The 23,107-nt window shown below is 46.6% G+C and overlaps 1 protein-coding gene across 6 annotated transcripts in view; it reads left to right on the top strand.

The window, feature by feature from the left end:
- Window positions 1–22,847, top strand: part of STAT5B (signal transducer and activator of transcription 5B) — a 68,110-nt gene extending 45,263 nt beyond the window's left edge. For 4 of the 6 annotated variants that reach the window (XM_019981198.2, XM_070773505.1, XM_019981200.2 and 1 more), the window contains 14 exons: window positions 3,410–3,540; window positions 3,772–3,923; window positions 4,369–4,524; window positions 4,930–5,109; window positions 5,467–5,554; window positions 5,635–5,757; window positions 6,418–6,510; window positions 13,024–13,230; window positions 14,378–14,472; window positions 14,573–14,703; window positions 15,530–15,700; window positions 19,293–19,344; window positions 19,628–19,735; window positions 20,248–22,847. In XM_019981198.2, the coding sequence (XP_019836757.1) occupies window positions 3,410–3,540; window positions 3,772–3,923; window positions 4,369–4,524; window positions 4,930–5,109; window positions 5,467–5,554; window positions 5,635–5,757; window positions 6,418–6,510; window positions 13,024–13,230; window positions 14,378–14,472; window positions 14,573–14,703; window positions 15,530–15,700; window positions 19,293–19,344; window positions 19,628–19,735; window positions 20,248–20,374 (1,814 nt within the window). In that variant the 3' untranslated portion in view covers window positions 20,375–22,847. Of the gene's footprint in view, window positions 1–3,409; window positions 3,541–3,771; window positions 3,924–4,368; window positions 4,525–4,929; window positions 5,110–5,466; window positions 5,555–5,634; window positions 5,758–6,417; window positions 6,511–13,023; window positions 13,231–14,377; window positions 14,473–14,572; window positions 14,704–15,529; window positions 15,709–17,345; window positions 17,624–19,292; window positions 19,345–19,627; window positions 19,736–20,247 lie in introns of those variants that run through there. The other 2 variants (XR_011562090.1, XM_070773506.1) reach the window with 2 other exon arrangements.
- The last annotated feature ends 260 nt before the right edge of the window (window positions 22,848–23,107 follow it).

The following is a 23,107-nucleotide window of genomic DNA, read 5'->3' as shown; positions in this document are numbered from 1 at the left end:
CCTGGTGTGGGAGGGTGGTGCGTGTCCGGAGGACCAGAGTGAGGACTGGCAAGAAGCTGGTTGGTTTAGAACAGGACCAGTTCTCCATTTAGAGGTGTTTTCCTCTCTCTGGGGTAGCAGAGAATCCTTTGCGTTGAAGGCAGCGCTGGAGGTTGAGGCCTTGGAAGGGACAAATAGAGGCACTGGTCCTGGGAGAGAAGGTGGGGTCTCACTCTGGCCCCCCACACCCAAGTTGCTGCTGGTCTGTGAGGAAAGGCATTTCCTCTTGTGGGAAGGGGCATACAGACTAAGGAAACAGTATCAGATGGCACTTTGTACGTGGCAGGCATTTTCAAAGTGGTGCTTTATTGAAATGGTAAACTTTCTGAACAGGGAGAGTATTAGGGACAGAGAGCTGTGTTCTACAACCTTTTAGTATCGTTTTGTTCGGTTATTCAGACAGGCCGTCCTGGGGCAGAGCAACTAGTGCATCTCAGTTAGCCCTGTAGACAGAGGAGCCCCTACCTGGGGTAAATCCTGCTGGTGCCTTGGTCAGAATCAGTCTGGAAGGTGTGGAGCCCCACCAGCACCCCCTATTGACCCTTCAGAGTTTGGCAGTGTGACTTTAATACAGGGGTGCTTGGGAGATGCCAAGGGTTTGGTTCCAGACCACTACAATAAAGTATTGCAGTAAAGTAATTCACATGAATTTTTTGGTTTCCCAGCGCATATATGTTATGTTTATACTACACTGTAGTCCAGTAAGTGTGCAATAGTATTGTCTAAAAAAAATTGTACGTGCCTCAATTTTAAAAATGCTAATGAGCCCAACCTTCAGTGAATTGTAGTAGTAACATCAAAGATCACTGGTCACAGATCACCGTAGCAAATATATTAATAATGAAAAACTCTGAAATAGTGCAAGGATTACCAAAATGTGACACAGAGACAAGAAATGAGCCAATGCTGTTGGAATAAACAGCATCAGTAGACTTGCTTGCCACAAGGTTGCTGCAAGCATTCAATTTATATTAAAAAAAAGAACACAGTATCTGTGAAGTACAATATATTGCACCAGGATAAAATGAAGTGGCCCTGTAGTTTCCTCTCCCTGGTTACGTGCCCTGCTCAAAACCTCAGAGACGCTTTGGCTCAGCCAGCCAGCCATGAAACCACATGTCCTTCTCTACTACCATGCCTGTGGGCTCCATTTTAGAACTGTATTAATACCACTTATTCTTTCTGTTTTCTGCGGAAGAATATAAATTTGTTGAGAAGGGACAGTCTTTTATCTCTGTACCCTAAGATTTGTTGTCTTTGTTGTTTGTTGTTGTAGTACAGTCACTAAGTTTTGTCCAACCCTTTGGGACTTCATGGACTGCAGCACGCCAGGCTTCGCTGTCCATCACCGTCTCCCAGAGCTTGCTCAAACTCATGTCCATCGAGTTGGTGATGCCATCCAACCATCTCATCCTCTCTCGTCCTCTTCTCCTCCTGCCCTCAATCTTTCCCAGCATCAGGGTCTTTTCCAATGAGTTGGCTTTTCGCATCAGATGGCCAGAGTGTTGGAGCTTCAGCTTCAGCATCAGTCCTTGCAATGAATATTCAGGATTGATTTCCTTTAGGATTGACTGGTTGGATCTCCTTGTAGTTCAAGGAACTCTGAGGCCAGCACAGCCCAAGTCAGAGCTGGTGTTGAGTGAATGACGGAGGATAACTCTGGCATGTCTTCTTCCCATCTGCATTCATACCAGGCTGACCCCCTCCTAAATTAGGAAACAGGAGATTCAGGCTCTTATTTCTACCCAAGGCCATTGACTGGCTGACAGAATGGATGATCCGCTTCTTGGGTTTTCTGTTTGCTACTTGTGAGGTTGGGTTTGTCCCCATCATGCAATGTCAGTTCAGTCTCATTTATCAGGTGCACCCATCAGAAACACAGATGACTGATCTGTTTGTGTGAGGGCAGTCTCAGCTCCCTCCAGTGGAGCAGACAATTGCCTCACGTCTCCTGGCGTCCTTCCCAGAAGCTTCTGCAATTTGCCAGGAGAGACTTAAGTGGGTCACTTGCATAAGGAAGCCAGGTCCCGGTGTTGGGATTATCACTGTCTCCCTGTGGGTGGCAGGATTCCGAGTGGCTGTCCAGATTGTTCTGCTCCATTCCTTGCCTGCTCAGTCCCCTGCAGTCAGAATGGAGCCATATTTCTAAGTTCTCTTGAATAGAGTTGCTTTAGTCTGTCCCAGCCCTGTGTGTCCATAGGACCGGGTCTTGGCCATGTGACATGGCCCTCAGAGGCCTGCAAGGAGCTTGACCAAGACTTGCTGACTGACGCTCACGTCTTCTAGACTCAGCCCCAGTGAGGTCCCTGGGATGTTCAGAAAGGCCATTGGCGAGGGTAGGATGCCAGCACTGGGGACAGTGGTTACCTGTGGAGGGAGGGATGGGGTTGCCAGCAGGGGAGGGGTACGGGTGCTTCACCATGGAAGTGCCTGATTTCTTAAGCGGCTTCTTGATACACAGGTGTTTCTTGTATCATCCTCTCTACTTCCTGTGTCTTAAGTATTTCATCACAGGTTGTTTGCAGAGGGAGTCAGTGAGGCCTGGTTACATATTCCTGCCATTGATGAGCGGCCTGAGAGCTGGTGTGGAGAGAAATTGCCTCTCTCTCCTGAGAGAATCTCACTGCTTTTGTGTCCCCAGTGGCCCCGACTCTCTCTGTGTCTCATTTCCGGTTGGTTAGCTGAGCTCACAGTGACCAACCTGGTTAAGCATGTTAGGGACCTTCACTACCTGAAGAAAACCCCCTTCCCTGAGGAGAGGCTGCCAAGCCTGGTAGTCAGGACAAAGCCCACGGACCAGAGGCTTCTCACGAGGCTGTGCCCGTGAGGTTGGGGCTGAGAGCTGCTCCATCTGCCTTTCATCCCCTCATGTAACCCATTAACCATAACTGACTTCCCTCGGGGGCCAATGGTGCCGGGCAGCTTCCTGAGCATTTTCTGTCTCATCACTTAGCAGCAGCCGCTGAAGTAGATGCCTCATGATGCTCCCCTTTTACAGATGGGAAAACTGAGGCACAGGAGAGTGGGGTGACTTGCCCAAGTTCACCACCTGGTGAATGGCGGGGTTCACTTCAGACCAGACATGGTGGCTCCAAGCCAGACCACGCATTGGGTGAGGCAGGCTAAGTAGGGGGTTGGCCAGGGCAGGCTTCTCCTCAGCTGTCCCCCAGGCTTCCATCTCCCCACTCCCTGAGAGGAGCTCAGGGTCGGGCCACAGGGGCCAGAGTCTTCTCATCTACGGGCCCCGTTGCTGTGGAACCTGACTGGCCGCTGGTCAGACATGTCCCCTCGAGGGTCTTGCCTCCAGAACAGATGGGCTCCCGGCTGGACCGGGGAGGTCATGGTCGTGGTGTCCTGTCCCCTCCTCCAGCTCAGTTTGCCCAGCTGGCCCAGCTGAACCCCCAGGAGCGACTGAGCCGGGAGACGGCCCTCCAGCAGAAGCAGGTGTCCCTGGAGGCCTGGCTGCAGCGCGAGGCCCAGACGCTGCAGCAGTACCGCGTGGTGAGTGGGCTCAGCGTCCCTCCCCTCCCGCAGGGGCAGTGACACCCTGAGCTGTCCTGGGGACCCTGAGGGAGGCAGAGAGCCAGGAGGAGAGCGGGACCCAGCAGAGCAGGAGGCCCCGGCCTTCTTCCCCATGGGGCCTGAGGGGGAGAGTCGGTCTGGGAGGAGGAGGCCCTGCAGGGCTGTTCTGAGAGCCCAGAAGGGCCGGCTGAGCCACCCCCCGACCCTCAGGAGCTGGCCGAGAAGCACCAGAAGACCCTGCAGCTGCTGCGGAAGCAGCAGACCATCATCCTGGATGACGAGCTGATCCAGTGGAAGCGGCGGCAGCAGCTGGCGGGGAACGGAGGGCCCCCCGAGGGCAGCCTGGATGTGCTACAGTCCTGGTACCAGGGGTGGGGGGCGGGGAGGGGCAGGCAGCAGAGTGGTGCTGCCAGCTGCTGTTTGCGCCCACGTCTACATGAGCAGCTGGCTCCCTCTGTCTGGGCACGGGTCTTATCCCACCAGTGGTGTGTTTGATGCTGACGCTGGTGTCCCTTTCTGTGCCCCCTCCCCTGGGAGGATGCTGGGGTGGGGCCAGGTGGCAAAGTGGCACTCAGGCTGGTTGGACCCCAGTCAGTGTCGCTCCTCCTGGGTGTTTCTCTGGTTTTTTTGGAAGGCAGGGCATCTCTGCTGTGCCCAGTGCACAGGCGAGGTGGCTCGGGCACCAGGCCTTCCTGGGGGTGGAGCTGGGTGTGGGCCTTGTGCCCGCCTGGGCGCCTGCCAGCTTCTGGCCTGGAGGACGGGGGTGAAGCCCGTGTCCTTCCCTTGGGCCCTGGGGCTCGGATTCAGGTGTGAGAAGTTGGCGGAGATCATCTGGCAGAACCGGCAGCAGATCCGCAGAGCCGAGCACCTCTGCCAGCAGCTGCCCATCCCCGGCCCCGTGGAGGAGATGCTGGCTGAGGTCAACGCCACCATCACTGACATCATCTCAGCCCTGGTGACCAGGTGACTCCTGGCCATGCCCCGCTCCCATCTGGTTGCCCTGGGTGGGGGGCAGCAGGGTCTTTGCAGATGGGGAGCTCTGGCTTAAATCCTTCAGTTTCTGCCTCACACCCTCCTCCCATCCCTCTCCATTCTCTGTTGCTATGGCCTCTTGCTGTCGACCTCACCCAGTATTTCTCGTGGACACTACACGGGCATTTGTCTCCTGCAACTCCTTTCAGCTGCTGAGTTCCTTTCACTGCCTCCCTTCCCGCCAGCTCCCCTGACTCACAGTGGCCCCAGGGAGGGTGGACTGTCCGCAAACCCTCCCTTCACCTGCTCAGCCTGGTGCAAGGCAGCCTCCCCACGTGGAAGGTGGGGCCAGAGTCCTGTCCCCTGAAGTGTCTCCTGTCCCTTGTGTCTCCGCAGCACCTTCATCATCGAGAAGCAGCCCCCTCAGGTCCTGAAGACCCAGACCAAGTTCGCGGCCACCGTGCGCCTGCTGGTGGGCGGGAAGCTGAACGTGCACATGAACCCCCCCCAGGTGAAGGCCACCATCATCAGCGAGCAGCAGGCCAAGTCACTGCTCAAGAACGAGAACACCCGCAAGTACGCTGCCCTGGAAACAGAGGGAAAGGGATCCCACCTCCTGGCAAGTCTAGGCCTGGCCCTTCCTATGTAGGAGTGCCACTAGCTCTCTGGCCTCTCCTAGCTCTCAGAGAAGGAATAAGGGTGTTCTTGTGTAAAGAAACTCTGATATAGTAGGCATATGTCTAAGGAAACTTCTTATGTGTTTTGTGTATGTTTACTTCTTATATCATTTATGCTGCGGAACCCTTATTTCCTCTTAAATGACTCAAGTTTTTGACAGTCTCCTTTATTTCCTCCCACCCCCAATATATTTGCTACCTCGTGTGTGCTGAGGCCCTGTCTGGGCGTAGAGTTGAGTCTGTTTCTCGCTTGCAGTGATTACAGTGGGGAGATCCTGAACAACTGCTGTGTAATGGAGTACCACCAGGCCACAGGCACCCTGAGCGCCCACTTCCGGAACATGGTGAGGATGGGGGAAGAGGAAGAGTGGGCTTTCCCTCTAGTCGCTTGAGGGCTTCATCCTCTCGTCTTTCTCCTTGGCAGTCCCTGAAACGAATTAAGAGATCTGACCGGCGTGGAGCAGAGTCGGTGACAGAAGAAAAATTTACCATCCTGTTTGAATCACAGTTCAGTGTTGGCGGAAATGAGCTGGTGTTTCAAGTCAAGGTGTGTGTGTGTGTGTGTGTGTGTGTGTGTGTGTGTGTGTGTGTGTGTGTGTGTACTTTATATCCCAAAAGAATTTTGACCTCAGAGTATCTTTTAATTTTTATTTTGGAAGTTCATTCACGTTGCATTAGTGTCAGGGGCACCTGCTTGTGATTACTGATGAATAGAAAGTGAGGAGACCTCATCCTTAGGGCTCTGTCTCTTAGATTCTTTTAAGACAGGAGCAAATAATAATGAAATGGAATAGCTAGAATTACAGGTAGAGGTGAACCCAGGGAAACATCACTCAGGACGGATTTGAGCACACTTAGTGTTAAATTTTAGACATCACTTTCTTGCTATTTTTTTCCAGGAAGTCTCCATCTTCTTTCTCTTTTCTATCTGTTCTCTAACTTCGAGAAACTTACTCCATACTTCAGAAATATCTAAGAAATATCTAAATCTCAAAATGTCATGCAGAAATATCTCTGCTAAAATACCTTAAATTTCTAAGACTGCGTAAATGTGACGTCTTGTTCCTGGAGCCGTTCCTATTCTGTGTTTGAGGGTGACATTTACTGAAACTTGGAGAGAGGATGCACGTGTTGTGATGGGAACAAAAGGAGAGAAGGGCAGAGCATGTGGCCGGGGACTCTCAGCCCTCCCCTGTGTCTCTTTCAGACCCTGTCTCTCCCAGTGGTGGTGATTGTTCACGGCAGCCAGGATAACAATGCGACGGCCACCGTTCTCTGGGACAACGCTTTTGCAGAGCCTGTGAGTGCGTTCCTTGGGCCTGAAGGTCTCAAGACCTTGACACTGGTGTCCTGAGTCCCTGTCAGTCTATCTGCACCAAAAGGCTTAGAAAAAAATGCTGTGTTCCTTAGGAAGCAGAATGGAGAGCATGTGGAAAGTAGAATGAGCAGGCGCTGGAAGAATGGCCAGGGTTTCAACTCAGGCCCCACCATTTCCTCACTCTGACCACAGGAAATTTCACTTGACCTCTCTGAGTCTTCCCATGAGTGTCTTCCCATAAGTGTCTTCCCATGAGTGTCTGCAACACAGGGAGAGTAATACTCCAGAGTGGTGTTTGGAAGATTCATCCACCAAGTGCTTGTCGCAGAGTCAGTACTCTGTGAACGTTATTTTGAATCCTGGGTAAAACCATGCCTGGAGTTTGGGGCTCCCCAGTTTCTTCCAGTGGTTGTGTACTTTATCAGGAAGTCACTTTCAGTTAGAAGTTGCTTCCTGTCATCGTCCCTCCAGTGACTGAGGGTGACATTTCATGTCTTTTCCAAATTCTGGCTCTATGACTCATCCCAAGTCTCAGGAAGAATGAGATGCTGTGTGTAAAGGAGTGAGTGTGATTCTGCGGATGTATCACCTCAGTACTGTCTGGATACCACTTGTGTGCAGCTGGCTTGATCATTTTCAAAACATGTCAATAGACAGAGTTCTGTGTGGTGCATATTTCCAGTATAAATTAGTCCAAAGAACCTGATGAAAGGTTATACTTGTTATTTGGGACATAAAAGTATCTCTTTCTCTAATGTGGCTCTAACGCGAAGAGTCTGACTTGGCATTTTCAACAGGGTTCTTTAGAGAACAATATTTTTGCTGCAGGGATGAGATTTTTAGCAGAAATTCTGCCATGCTTGTGCTATAAACCCTGTGTTTGAAGCTCTTTTTAAAAATATCTACCTAAGGAGCTCGAAGAGAGGATTTGATTGATTTGATTTGATCAAATCAATTTGATCAAATCCTCTATTGGATTTGATTGATCCAAGAGAGGATTTGGGAGAAACAGTCAATTAAAACAAGAAGATAACTATTCACCAACTGACTAGACTTCTTAATAAATAAGTATATGTATAGAAATGTATATATATAAACATTTATACATATATGAGAGAATTTGAGTAAGTGAGAATCAAAAGACAAGGAAAATTTGAAAAATTTTTTAAATATCTTGGGGACTTCCCTGGTAGTCCAGCAGCTAAGACTCCATGCTCCCACTGTAGGGGGCCTGGGTTTGATCCCTGGTCAGAGAACTAGATCCCACATGCTGCAACTAAGACCCGGCACAAACAAATAAAAGTTGAAAAAAGAAGTCTGCCTCCATTTGTCCTGATGATCCTCCTGGATAGGATTGCCACTCCTGCTCTCCTCTCCCTCCCTGCCTGACCCAAATCTCACTCCTTGTGTAACTCTGGCATCTCCTGCCATATGTCATTCCTGAAGGATGTTATCTAAATAAAAAAGCATTTTTAACATTTTCAGTTATGTTAATAACTAGTGTACATCTTACTGTATTTTAAAAAAAATTTTATTGAAGTATAGTTGATTTACAATGTTGTGTTAGTTTCTGATGTAAAGCAAAGTGTTCAGTCAGTCACTCATTTGTGTCTGAATCTTTGCAACCCCATTGGCTGCAGCATGCCAGGCTTTCATGTCCATCACCAACTCCTGGAAATTGCTAAAACTCATGTCTGTGGAGTCGGTGATGCCATCCAACCATTTCATCCTCTGTCGTCCCCTTCTCCTACTGCCTTCCATCTTTCCCAGCATCAGGGTCTTTTCCGATGAGTCAGTTCTTCGCATCAGGTGGCCAAAGGATTGGGGTTTCAGCTTCCAGTGAATATTCAGGACTGATTTCCTTTAGGATTGACTGGTTGGATCTCCTTGCAGTCCAAGGAACTCTCAAGAGTCTTCTCCATCACCACAATTCAAAAGCATCAGTTCTTTGGTGCTCAGCTTTCTTTATGGTCCAACTCGCACATCCGTACATGACTACTGGAAAAAACCATAGCTTTGACTGGACAGACCTTTGTTGGCAAAGTAATGTCTCTACTTTTTAATATGCTGTCTAGGTTTGTCATAGCTTTTCTTCCAAGGAGCAAATGCCTTTTATTTTATTTTATTTTTTTTTAATTTTATTTTATTTTTAAACTTTACATAATTGTATTAGTTTTGCCAAATATCAAAATGAATCCACCACAGGTATACATGTGTTCCCCATCCTGACCCCTCCTCCCTCCTCCCTCCCCATACCCTCCCTCTGGGTCGTCCCAGTGCACTAGCCCCAAGCATCCAGTATCGTGCATCGAACCTGGACTGGCAACTCGTTTCTTACATGATATTTTACATGTTACAATGTCATTCTCCCAAATCTTCCCACCCTCTCCCTCTCCCACAGAGTCCATAAGACTGTTCTATACATCAGTGTCTCTTTTGCTGTCTCGTACACAGGGTTATTGTTACCATCTTTCTAAATTCCATATATATGCGTTAGAATACTGTATTTATGTTTTTCCTTCTGGCTTACTTCACTCTGTATAATAGGCTCCAGTTTCATCCACCTCATTAGAACTGATTCAAATGTATTCTTTTTAATGGCTGAGTAATACTCCATTGTGTATATGTACCACAGCTTTCTTATCCATTCATCTGCTGATGGACATCTAGGTTGCTTCCATGTCTTGGCTATTATAAACAGTGCTGCGATGAACATTGGGGTACACGTGTCTCTTTCCCTTCTGGTTTCCTCAGTGTGTATGCCCAGCAGTGGGATTGCTGGGTCATAAGGCAGTTCTATTTCCAGTTTTTTAAGGAATCTCCACACTGTTCTCCATAGTGGCTGTACTAGTTTGCATTCCCACCAACAGTGTAAGAGGGTTCCCTTTTCTCCACACCCTCTCCAGCATTTATTATTTGTAGACTTTTGGATCGCAGCCATTCTGACTGGTGTGAAATGGTACCTCATAGTGGTTTTGATTTGCATTTCTCTGATAATGAGTGATGTTGAGCATCTTTTCATGTGTTTGTTAGCCATCTGTATGTCTTTTTTGGAGAAATGTCTATTTAGTTCTTTGGCCCATTTTTTGATTGGGTCGTTTATTTTTCTGGAGTTGAGCTGTAGGAGTTGCTTGTATATTTTTGAGATCAGTTGTTTGTCGGTTGCTTCATTTGCTATTATTTTCTCCCATTCTGAAGGCTGTCTTTTCACCTTGCTAATAGTTTCCTTTGATGTGCAGAAGCTTTTAAGGTTAATTAGGTCCCATTTGTTTATTTTTGCTTTTATTTCCAATATTCTGGGAGGTGGGTCATAGAGGATCCTGCTGTGATGTATGTCGGAGAGTGTTTTGCCTATGTTCTCCTCTAGGAGTTTTATAGTTTCTGGTCTTACGTTTAGATCTTTAATCCATTTTGAGTTTATTTTTGTGTATGGTGTTAGAAAGTGGTCCAGTTTCATTCTTTTACAAGTGGCTGACCAGATTTCCCAGCACCACTTGTTAAAGAGATTGTCTTTAATCCATTGTATATTCTTGCCTCCTTTGTCGAAGATAAGGTGTCCATATGTGCGTGGATTTATCTCTGGGCTTTCTATTTTATTCCATTGATCAATATTTCTGTCTTTGTGCCAGTACCATACTGTCTTGATAACTGTGGCTTTGTAGTAGAGCCTGAAGTCAGGTAGGTTGATTCCTCCAGTTCCATTCTTCTTTCTCAAGATCGCTTTGGCTATTCGAGGTTTTTTGTATTTCCATACAAATTGTGAAATTATTTGTTCTAGCTCTGTGAAGAATACTGTTGGTAGCTTGATAGGGATTGCGTTGAATCTATAAATTGCTTTGGGTAGTATACTCATTTTCACTATATTGATTCTTCCAATCCATGAACATGGTATATTTCTCCATCTATTAGTGTCCTCTTTGATTTCTTTCACCAGTGTTTTATAGTTTTCTATATATAGGTCTTTAGTTTCTTTAGGTAGATATATTCCTAAGTATTTTATTCTTTCTGTTGCAATGGTGAATGGAATTGTTTCCTTAATTTCTCTTTCTGTTTTCTCATTATTAGTGTATAGGAATGCAAGGGATTTCTGTGTGTTGATTTTATATCCTGCAACTTTACTGTAGTCATTGATTATTTCTAGTAATTTTCTGGTGGACTCTTTAGGGTTTTCTATGTAGAGGATCATGTCATCTGCAAATAGTGAGAGTTTTACTTCTTCTTTTCCAATTTGGATTCCTTTTATTTCTTTTTCTGCTCTGATTGCTGTGGCCAAAACTGCAGCCATGAAATTAAAAGGCATTTGAGCTATAGGCAATAGATCAAATGCCTTTTAATTTCATGGCTGCAGTCACCATCTGCAGTGATTTTGGAGCCCAAGAAAATAAAGTGTGTCACTGTTTCCATTATTTCCCCCATCTGTTTGCCATGAAGTGATGGGACTGGATGCCACGTTCTTAAGTTTTTTGAATGTTGAGTTTTAAGCCAACATTTTCCACTCTCCTCTTTCACTTTCATCAAGAGGCTCTTTAGCTCCTCTTCACTTTCTGCCACAAGGATGGTATCATCTGAGTATCTGAGGTTATTGATATTTCTCCCAGCAATCTTGATTCCAGCTTGTGCTTCATCCAGCCCAGCATTTCACTTGATATACTCTGCATATAAGTTAAATAAGCAGGGTGACAGTATACAGCCTTGACATAGACATACTCTTTTCCCAATTTGGAACCAGTCTGTTGTTTCACGTCCGGTTCTAACTGTTGCTTCTTGACCTGATACAGATTTCTCAGGAGGCAGTTAAGGTGGTCTGGTATTCCCACTCTTGAAGCAAAGTGTTTATATATATATATATACACACACACACACATATTCTTTTCTGTGATGGTTTATTGCAGGATGTTGAATACAGTTCCCTGTGCACAGTAGCACCTTGTTGTTTATCTGTTTTATATATAGCAGCTTGTGTCTGCTAATCCCAAACTCCTAATTTATCCCTCTCCAACTCCCTCTCCCCTTTCTAAAGTTGTTTTCTTGGTGAGTCTGTTTCTGTTTCATAAACAAGTTTGTGTCATATTTTAGGTCCCACGTATAAGTAATATCATATGGTATTTGTCGTTCTCTTTCTGACTTCACTTGGTATGGCGAGCTCTAGGTCCATTCATATTGCTACAGATGGCATTACTGTTAATGGCTGAGTGGTATTCCGTTGTATGTGTCCACCACATCGTTATCTCTTCACCTTTCAGTGGACATTTAGGTTGTGTCCATGTCTTGGCTATTGTAAATAGTGCTTCTCTGAACATAGGGGAGCATGTATCTTTTTGAATTAGAGTTTTCTCTGGATATGCACCCAGGAGTGGGATTGCTGGATCTTACGGCAACTCTTTTTAGTTTTTCTTAAGGAACCTCCATACTGTTTTCCATAGTGCCTGCACCAATTTATATTTTCACCAGCACTGTAGGAGGGTTCTCCACATCCTCTCCATTATGCTGTTTTAGAACAAGTACATCCCTGTGGGAATTATTCTACAGATGTATTTGCCTGTATGTGAAATGAATGAATACACTGCAGCATTGCTTGTGACAATAGCCAAAGACTGAAGGACGGTACACAGATGTCCACCAGTGGAGATCCGGTTAAATATATTATTGTTCCTCCACACTGTAGAATATTTAGCGGCCACAAAAGAAAATGAAAAATTTCTTTATGTGCTCATGTGAGGTCTTCTAGATAAAGTATTAAGTGAAAAAAAAGAGTTGCAGAATATGTGGGCTTTATATTTTAAAGAAATTATACATATTTGCTGACAGGCACAGAATATCTTTGTTAGTATACACAATAAACTAGATTACATGCTTTGGGGAGAGCACTAGATTGCTGGCAGACGCAGATAGGAAAGTGACTTCACTGTATACCCTTCTGTGCTTCTAAAATTTTATATCATGTGAAGGAATTGCCTTTTCCAACAAAATTTATAATAAAGTCAAATGAAGTACTGTGCCTGATGGGATGAAAGCAGTTTTTAATAAATTTATATTCTAATATGTTTCTCAGTAAAATCGTCAGCTCATAGTTTCTACTCTTCCATACAAGTTATTTCACTTTGAGCTAGCGTTCTTGGCAGAAGGAGTCAAGAGCAAGGATATACCTAGAGAACCAGTCTTGTAGACTTCGACTCCCTTTGAATTTCCCGTATCAGAGCCAGACCTTGGTCATGTTTTTTTCATGACTGTTGAAACACGAGACCTCCAGCAGCTCACTTACAGAAGCCCACAGAAAGCACAAGGTTACCTTCCAAGGTGCGTGTGAAGAAGATAAGATGGAACCTTCTGAATTTCACCGAACTGCACACCCCAAGGAAGTTTGACTTGACGCTCGGGCTCAGCCAGACAAGTGTTTGTAACTCCATCCAGTCCCTGGTGTTTTTCTCTTGCGCATCAAGGGTATAAATCATGCGACTGTTTGCTCCTAAGGTTTCTGGCTTCTCTCCCTCTCAGGGCAGGGTGCCGTTTGCAGTGCCCGACAAAGTCCTGTGGCCGCAGCTGTGCGAGGCGCTCAACATGAAATTCAAGGCCGAGGTGCAGAGCAACCGGGGCCTGACCAAGGAGAACCTGGTGTTCCTGGCGCAGAAGCTGTTCAACAGCAGCAGCAGCCACCTCGAGGACTACAACGGCATGTCCGTGTCCTGGTCCCAGTTCAACCGGGTGAGGGACGCACCACCTGTAGCGGTTAGATCAGCCCCTGCAAACCCAATCCCTCAGGAGCTGCCCTGCACCAGGCCCTCACTCCTCGCATCTCTCATGTGATGTGCCCGTGATATTAGGAAGCTTCTGAACAGATGGACAGCCTCATACATTTTATGTACAGAATTACGTGCTTGAATATTTAAGCAAAGTGGGTGCACTAGCATGCAGCTGGTGTGTTTTCTCCTTTGTAAAGGAGACAGAAAAGCACACAGTAATGTAACTCATGAGAAGTAAAGCTTCTGTGATGATCAGAGCTCCATGGCTGTCCCCTTGACCCTCTGATGTTCCTTGATACGTAATACAAAGTCAGGCTCCCATGGAACCCTCAGCCCAAGAAAGAGGATGCTGATGAAGGAAATTTAAGTTGATTTTAAATGGAACTTTAATTTCTTTGCTTACACCCCCACTCCACTTATTTTAAGTGCCCTAATTCAGAGATTCCATAGTCTCTGAGTCTGTCTTAAGAGTTATGTGCCAGCCAGCTGGCTAAGTGGTTTGCTGGTGCTCAGAGGAGCTTTGCTAGGAGAAGCAGGAGGCCCCCACGGTCTGTCTTTGCCGTTGCAGTACGGCTCCTGCCTTCCCACAGAATCAGATTACTGCATTTGGCTGACAATTGTTGGTAACACCCAGATGATGGAGTGTTCTCTGCAGCCTCGTGGTGTGATCTGATGCAGTTCACGTTTACGCATCACCGGCGCATCTTGTTAAGGGGCGGGCTTGGACATAGCAGGCCTGAGATGAGGCCTGACATTCTGCATTTCTCAGAAGCTCCTGGGCGATGCTGCTGCTGTTCATCACAGGCCACAAATCACAACCAACAAAGGACTAGTCAGTCCAGATCAGGGGAATGTGTGTGTGGCCAGGCCCACTGAGTGTTGGTAATTGCTTTGTGGTGTTTTCCCCTTCTTCCGTCTTTTCCTCTCTGCACTGTATTTTGGTTGTAGGACCCTTTGGTCAAACTCAGGCAGGCGTGTATATTTATATTTGTATGATCCTGCCAGTGTGGATGTTTTCCATTTAATTTGTCCAGTTAAAGTGTATCCAGGTAATCAGACCCTGAGTGTGGCTTTTGCCTTCTTGGGTTCACTGTTGTCTCTCCAACCAGGAGAATTTACCCGGACGGAATTACACTTTCTGGCAGTGGTTTGATGGTGTTATGGAAGTGTTAAAGAAACATCTCAAGCCTCATTGGAATGACGGGTGAGAATCGTCATTTGTTAAGTTGGCAGTAGAGTGGTAACTTCCTTCTTGCATTGAAACATCACACTCTGCTTCTGCCCCTTTGGCCTTTATGATTCAGGGCTATCTTGGGTTTCGTGAACAAGCAACAGGCCCACGACCTGCTTATCAACAAGCCAGACGGGACCTTCCTGCTGAGGTTCAGTGACTCTGAAATCGGTGGCATCACCATTGCTTGGAAGTTTGATTCTCGTGAGTGTCTCTCCCTCTTTAGGACATGTTGTCTCTGGTTAGGTGCTTACGTTGCAAAATTATTATACTGTAACCACCAGTTCATTGAGTACTTGTTATTATTCCCTGGGGCCAGTACTAATTATGGGAAACACAAATGTATAACCATGACACAGCTGCAGCTGGTGTAAAATATTATTACAAGCACTAATTTTGAGAAATACAAATGGACAGGCCACAGGCCACTTTGTAATACAGTATCCTCCCCAAAGTCTCAGCTGCTTCACCTTTGAACTTTTTGCCTTCTTATTATTCAACCTTGGGCTTATTTCAGTAAAGAATTACTCTGTTGTTTGGAGTCATTAGAGTGGAAATAATATGCTGTTTTCATTGTTCCTTTATCCTAAGCTAAAGGGTTACGGGTATTGACCGTTTCCATCTAGAAATATTAGTTCTTTCCTCTGATCCTCACAGTCAAACAAGAGTAGCGTGATTGTTTTTGGTAACTTATCTGGCTATGGACACACTTCCTATCTCTCTTACATGCTTTTGTATGGGGAATCAGGGACTGGAGTCAGCAACAAGTTTCTTGTAGGAAGGGAGAGAATACTGTTTGAACTGGAAACTGCCTGAGATCATTAGATCTCAAGGGAAGTAGGGTATGTGGTACCCGCTTAGCTACCCATGACTTTTAAAACCGCTTAATCCACAACCCACGGTTATTTTTAAATGGAGATTTTTATTAGGACAATTTTTATGGAGAGCTTCATTTGTAGTCTCTTTGGGTTTTAAGATTTCCTGTTCAGAAGTCATATTTAGACCACGATTATTCTGTCTGTTGATCTAGAGGAAAGAATGTTTTGGAATCTGATGCCTTTTACCACCAGAGATTTCTCCATCCGGTCCCTGGCCGACCGCTTGGGAGACCTGAGTTACCTTATCTACGTGTTTCCTGACCGGCCCAAAGACGAAGTGTACTCCAAGTATTACACCCCAGTTCCATGCGAGCCTGCCACTGGTAACAATGTTCGCATTCTGATTTGCTTTTGTTGTGATTCGGGGCTTTGTTTTAGGTGTGTGTGTGTCTGTGTCTGTCTGTCTGTATGAAAATCTATACAGTTAATGCTCAGTTGTTGCTGTTTGAGCTTTATGCAGGGCAGATATAAGTCCCAGGCTGTTTTCTTTAGTCAAAGAAAAAACATATCCACTACCAGCCCCAAATACCAAACTGAAGGGAACAAGTATCTGTTTGAATCCTGGCTTTTAATTCTTTTGAGTATTTTCCCAGAAGGGAAAGGACTGGTTTATATGATAATTCATATGTTTAATTTTTTGAGGAACCACCGTAGTGTTTTTCTAGCAGCTACACTGTGTTACAATGTACAAGTTTAGATCAAACAAAATTAGGTACAATTTTGTATTTTAAAACATAGATGGTTTTATTGCTTTCTGAGCATAAAAGTATTATGTATTTATTGTAAAATTTTCCAGAAAAGTATAGAAAAGAAAATAGATATCACACAATAGTCTTACCTCGTCCATGTAAACAATTTAGTAGATGTTCTTCAGTCCACATAGCTAGGTTTTCTGCATTCAGTCACCAGAGGCTTATTGAGTACTTCCTGTGTGGGGATTACAATCTAACAGCAGAAGGAAGACAGTAAACAAGTAAATAAGTGTATGTATTTAGTGATGGCCGTTAAGAAAACATATAAGGTGAAGGGATAGGGAGTCCAAGGGAGGTGGCACTTCACTCGCGCGGTCAGAGGAGGCTTCCCTGAGGAGGCGGCATCAGAGTAGACCTGGATGAAGTGAGGAGCTCACACACAGATCTCGAGGGAGAACACTCTAGCCCAAGAGAACAAGAGCAGAGACTCTGAGACGGGAGTGAAGTTGGCGTGTTTAGAAAATCTCACGAGGACCCGGGAGCCTGGAAGTGGATGAGCAGGGGAGAAATGGCAGGAGGCGAGGCCAGAGCAGCAGGAAGGACCAGGTTGTGGCGGGTTTGGGTCATACCGTACATCATCATTTATGACCTGATTACTCTTTCACTGAAAAATACATCCCAGGCAGAGTTACAGGACAGTAAATATAAACTAACAGCATCATTTAACAATACCTAAACTTCATTGTGCGGTGATTCTGTGTTGTTTATTTAAGATACTTTGAAGTAGGTCACAGTTTTTTTGTGATGATTAATATTGCGATAACCAGGTACCTGCATCTCTTTCAACTTGTTTCCTTAGGACAGATTTCTAAAGTCGAATTTGAGACACGTGGGGTAGGTGCTTTTCAAACATTTTGACACATCTTTCCAGAATTGCCCTCCAGAAAGTGGAGTCTGTTTCCACTCCCACAGACACCTGTCTGAGTGTCTGTTTCTCCATCCTCCTCCTGCCAGGCATAGAGTCTCTTCATCAGCTTCCTGTTTGCCAGCCTGACATGAGATCTTACATGTCAGGGCATACGCATGAGATCTTAGTTCTTATTTTTAATTTCTTTGATTCTTCATAAGCTCAAAACATCTTTTCATGTAATGGCAATAATAACAGTGATAAGAAATGAAGTAATAATAGCAGCTAACATTTGTTGAACACTTAATTGCGTACCAGACACTTTTCTGAGCACATTTCAAATTGTTTCTCTTTTAATCTTCAAAACAGGCCTGTGCAGTAGCTACTGTTCCCATCCCCAGGTTTCATTTGAGGAGCTGAGGCCCAGAGGAGTGAAGTAACTGGTCAGAGGTCTCACAGCTAGGAGGAGGTCAAGCCAGGGTTTGAGCTCAGTCTAGCCTGTGCTTCTTATCCTCCACATTATTGGCCATTTGTATTTTTCCTGTACGTTCCTATTCCTTGTTCATTTTTCTTTTGGAGTTCCTTTTTCCTTAATAATGTGCAAGGACGTTTATATAGTAAATAAAGCCTTTATCGTATACAGCAGAGATTTTTTTCTTCGTGTCATGGTTCTTTTAACATTTAGGTTTTGTTTTGCTGAAGTGCAAAGATGTGTATTTTCTACATAGCCCAATCTGTTGACCTTTTTCCTTTAGAGATTCTGCCTTCTGTATCATGCCTTCCACCTGGTTATATTTCTAGGTGGGGAAGTAAGCCAAAATATTTTTAGACTTATGTGGTATTTTGGATTAAACCTGCCACTGCTTCTTTTTATGAGCCCAGCTAATCTAGGTTTTCAAATGTTATTTTTATAGCATTTTTTTGTTTCTTATCTTTTCTGCCATTCTATAAAATTCTTTGTAGACAGTAAAGCACAAAAAGCATGAGATATTATGAAAAGGCAGCCACTGACATTTGAAGCCCCAGAAGAAGCAGGTCAGGATAACAAGCGATGTGTGACCCATGGCGCGGTTCAGTCTCTTAGACTGAGTCATCCTTCTGACCTCAGCGGAATCTTCCCTGTCTAATAGAGTTAAGACATACTTGTTGCCTTCCTCACACACCCAAGAGACGAGACTTCACCGACTTCAGACTATCACAGTCCTGCTACCGACCTTAGCTGGATTTCCATAACCAGCCTTTTGAGAAGGTAACTCTGCCTTACCCCCTCGGTTGATCCGTAGCCTAGCACATCCCAGCGAGGATGCTGTGGAGAGTGAGGCACTGCAGTAGCAGTGCTTTTTTCCTGACCAGCCATGCAGCAGAAACGGCACCCACTGGGGGGCACGGCCATCACATGACTCCCACGTACAGAAACCCACACAAAGACGACGCAGACACCTGACAGAGTGGCTTTCCATTTCCTGAGAGAGTAGAGGCTCAGGGCTAGAGTAACTCCCAGGACCCTTGATAAGATTAGTTCCCTTCTGATGCTTAGATTTTTCCACATGACCCCTGGCAAGTGCTGGTCCACCTTCCGTGCGAGCACCTCCAGTGATAAGGAAGTCAGGGCCTCCCGGGCTGTTTCTCTAGACTTCCAGCGGTGACAGCGTTCTTCCTTGTGTGATTGAGAAGTTATCCAGCTGTGACCTCCCCATGTTGGTCCTTGTTTTGTTGCCAGTCCCTCTGTATCTGCAGCTTGAAACTTTGGAAGATGTGTTTTCTTTTTACAGTGAGTGTGCAGTTAATGGTTGATTTAGATTTGTATTGAAGTTTACCTTTTTTATGGTTTGAAGAATGTATTAACACATCCAAGCCAACTTGGAAGCTGTCTTAACTTCCAGTGTCAGTATTGAGGGCTTCTCCTCTCCTGGGTCTTCCTAATGAATTAAAATATGTGCTTGTGGGACTTCCCTGGTGCTCCAGTGGCTAAGAGTCTGCATTCCCGATGCAGGGGGCCCAGATTTGAGCCCTGATCAAAGAATTAGATCCCACATGCCACAACTAAGCCAAAATTAATTAATTATTTTAAAAGACTCCATGCTCCCAGTGCAAGGGTTATAGTTTCCATCCTGGGTTGGGAAACTGAGACCCCGCATGCCACACTGTAAGACCAAAAGAAATGAGAGAAAAATGAAAGGCACGCTTGTACCAAATCCTAAGATAAAATGAGGTGATTGTGTCTTATCCTAAGAAAAGACGGGATTCTTAAGGGAGACTGCATCTTCATTTCATTTGAGAACTTTGGTTCTCATCACCATCTTCCCTCCTCGGCAGCTAAAGCAGTGGACGGGTACGTGAAGCCACAGATCAAGCAGGTGGTCCCTGAGTAAGTGTCCGGGCCCAGCGCTGGTCTCCTGCTGCCTCTTTTCTCCTCCCCGCGGCTCCACCTGGCTCTCCTCACCCCCTACCGCCTCCCCTCACACACACATACCTGGCCCAGCCCTGGGGAGGGAACTGGGCCTTGGTCATGAGGGGACCTGGTACCCAGGGCTCTGCTCCCACAGCCAAAGCCCCGGGCTCGGTGGGCCCTTTGTCCTTCCACACCCGAGAAAGACACAAAAGTGCTCCCTCCCCACTACCCCTTGCTAAGGCTCCGCTTCCTCCCACAGGTTTGTGAGCGCCTCTGCAGACTCTGCCGGAGGCAGTGCCACCTACATGGACCAGGCTCCCTCCCCAGCCGTGTGCCCCCAGCCTCACTATAACATGTACCCACAGAAGTAGGTTGTGTTCTTCTGGGGCTCCATGGGGAGGAACTGGGCACCTGGCCTCAGGCTGGGTGCACAGAGGACTGATGGGCAAGGACACCAGGGCTAGTCTGGGTTTGAGACTACCCAGGCCAGGCAGGCTCAGGCACGTGCCCAGGTGGGAGGGAGAGATGTGACCAACAGGCATTGGTAGTATCGAACAGGGTTGGGCCATGTCACCTGCTCCACTCTTCTAAAGTGGAGATTTTTCTGGCTCTGTGTAAAGACCAGATGGGTTTTAAGTATATGCGGGCAACCAGTGTTGAGGCTAGGTAGGCTGGTATTTTAGTCTGTCATTGTGTCCAACCAACTGGCAGACGACTCTGCCCCAGGGTTCAGGTCGCCTTACTAGTTGCCCGCCAGGCCTGGGCCAAGGGTACAGGCAGTCTGAGCCGCTCACCTGGTGGGGTGCAGGGTGGTCTCTGCTGCTTCTTGTTGGCCTCTGACCTCTCCCTTCCCTCAACCTCTCCTCTTTTCCTCCCAAGCCCCGACCCCGTCCTTGACAACGATGGTGACTTCGATCTGGACGACACGATTGACGTGGCGCGGCGTGTGGAGGAGCTCCTAGGCCGACCCATGGACAGTCAGTGGATCCCCCACGCACAGTCGTGACGCCCCACCCCACCCCTCCTGCCCCGTCGCCATCTCTAGCTTCTTCATCCTTGCCAGAGGAGTTACTTTTGTGGATGTTTTAATTCCATGAATCGCTTCTCTTTGGAAACAATACTCATAATGTGAAGTGTTAATACTAGTTGTGACTTTAGTGTTTCTGTGCATGGTGGCACCAGTGAAGGATGTGTGAGTGTGTGTGTGTGAGTGTGAGATTGCACGTTGTGCTGCTTCTCCCCCTTGCTGTCCAGAGTTTAGCTGCAGAACTGGGGCCACAAACAGGCTCTGGTTGTTTTAACCTTGTGCAGAATGGCAGTTAGTTCCATGAACCCTGGAACTGGGCCATGTGTCTTGAGGTCCAGTGGCTCTGACACGTGGCTCTTCAAGTGAGGGAAGGACAGATGGAGGTGGAAACACCTCCCGTCTGGTGAATCTGTGTCACCGTGTTTGCCAAGCCATTGATCTATAACTGTGATGGTCTCTGCTTTTCTTCTGAAACGTAGAAACTGCCTTGTGATGAAGGAAGTCAATCCTCCGTCCTTCCCTCTCCCCCAACCCGCATTTTCCTGGGTCGGGATGAGAAAAGGAGGGACATACAGTAGTGGTTGGGGCAAGGGAAGTCATGGCTTTGGCGGTGGGTAGTGGCTTTCTGAATAACTGGTAGCCCATCTTCTGTTCTCTGCCTCCCACGCTCACTCCCACGCCCCGTGGAATTGCCACTTAGTTCCTGTGTGTGTACACATGTGCAGACACGTTTGATGAAGTAGAGGAAAGACACAAGGGTCGCGTAACCAGCGCTCACAGTGTTCATGTCCTTTATGTCGTGGCCGGATTGAACGGCCCGGCCCTGGCTCACAGGCTCTGAGAATGTTGCATTGTTCCCTGGGAACGACCATCAGTCTGCCCGCCCTCCTCTGCGCTGGTGGAGGCGCAAGCAAGGTTTTCTAAAGGCATATTGATAACGGCTTTTTGCAAATGTTGAATTGTGTTTTTGTTTCTAAATTGGGACTTCTCGGTTTCCCCTTCTCACCCTAATTTGACGTTAGAATTCTTTCTTCCTGCATCAGGTCCTGTGCCTTTGACTCGCCGCAGGCCACATCTATTCCCTTCACTGTCCACACGGTGTCTTGGGGAGTGGGCGGCTAGAGTGTGGGCCTAACCCAGGACCTGTGTGTTGCCCACCTGGGCAGGGTGCTGGGTGTCAGCATTGGGGTAATTTGGGGAAACGCAGTCAGCAGGTTTTCTGGGAAGTTTGGTAAGCTGCAAAAACAAAGCAAAACAAAAAATCCTCAGCATAATTTCGTCCAAAATTTCTTCCATAGCTTTACACCAGAAGGAAGGAATGGGCTGTGGCAGGCAGGTGGGCAAAGGGGGAGGCAGGTATAGCTTTGGGGTTTAAGCCTTAAGGTCACCCCAGCTCCCCTCGAAAAGAAGGGCCTGACCACACCCAGGAGGGAATGGCCCTAAAAACATTATTTTTATACATGTGGGGAAATGAACATATTTTTTTTACAACATTAACTTCTGAACTTATCAGTGTTTTAATGTTAAAGGAAAATATTTCTCTGTAGTAAATATTTATTGGAAGATGCCTCTTTTAAAAGCTGCTCTTTGCCCTAGCTCAGTTTCGTACAGTGATTTATCACTATTTTTCTATGCCGGGCGGTAGACTGTCTCTGCCTCTGATGACCAGGCTGACCCCTCCACGAATACCAGCACTGACGTACCAGCCCCTTACGTCCTCAAGATTTGATTAAAACCCCCCCTCCCCCCACCCCCTTCCCGAGACTGGGAGTGTTGGGGAAAGGTGGAAAGGAAGCCTAGTTGCCCCTGTCACCCGTGCACCTTGAGGGCCAACCCTAGTGGTCCTGGCAACCCCGGGGGCAGGGAGTGACACACTCAGATGAGTGGTTGGCCCGGCCCCTGGCATGCCAAGGGCAGAGCGCTCACTGCATAGTTAGCACTGGGCTGGGGAGAACAGGTGCCCAGGAGAGTGGCTGCCTGGAGCCTGGGGGTTCCTGCGCATGTCCCATGGCTGAGCTGTCCTCAGTTTTCCTGAGACCATGTCTCCTGATAGGAGAGATTGTGACTGAAAGGCACGCTCACTGTCTGCATATAGCTTCTCTCTCCTCTCTGTTCTGCAAACCACAAGGAGAGGCGACGGCAAGTCTCGACTGCCTCAGCCCCTCGCTTGCTCCCAGACACATATACACAAATCATCAAAACGTTTCAATGTAAGGTGTGTTCAGGGCTTTGCAGTGGGTGAGGGGGGAGACTAAAAGTGAATATAACTTAAAATAGCATACTTTTTTATAATTTTTCTTTATAAAACTTTGTGAGATTATTTCAGATACATATTTTAGTCTTGATTGGCAGTAGTATATAACTGCCCAAAAAAAGTATTGTGTACAATTTGGAATAGTCATAAAATTGTGTATTTTATGTTACAAATAAAAATTTCCCTCAGTGGACAGTATGGAGTGCTCTTTTTATTTCATTCCACCAGGTGCTGAGATAGGGTGGTTTTGACGGGGAAATACTTGAAATCATCAGTGTGACTCTGAAAAAAGGAACTAGTTGGGCGTTGGCTGCCCCAGAGCGTGTGTGTGTCACCAGCGTTGATGGCTAGTGGGGGCGTTTCTTACCTTTCTGTTCACATGAGGTTTTGAAAATTAGAATGATAGTCTTTATCTCCTATTCCTGTTAGAAAGCTCATCCTTAAAAATCAGCGTGTTC

Source organism: Bos indicus, chromosome 19 (genome assembly GCF_029378745.1).
Source record: "Bos indicus isolate NIAB-ARS_2022 breed Sahiwal x Tharparkar chromosome 19, NIAB-ARS_B.indTharparkar_mat_pri_1.0, whole genome shotgun sequence".
Lineage (NCBI taxonomy): Eukaryota > Metazoa > Chordata > Mammalia > Artiodactyla > Bovidae > Bos > Bos indicus.
Note: the sequence above shows the minus strand (reverse complement) of the source record. Positions and strands in the feature narration are given on the sequence as shown.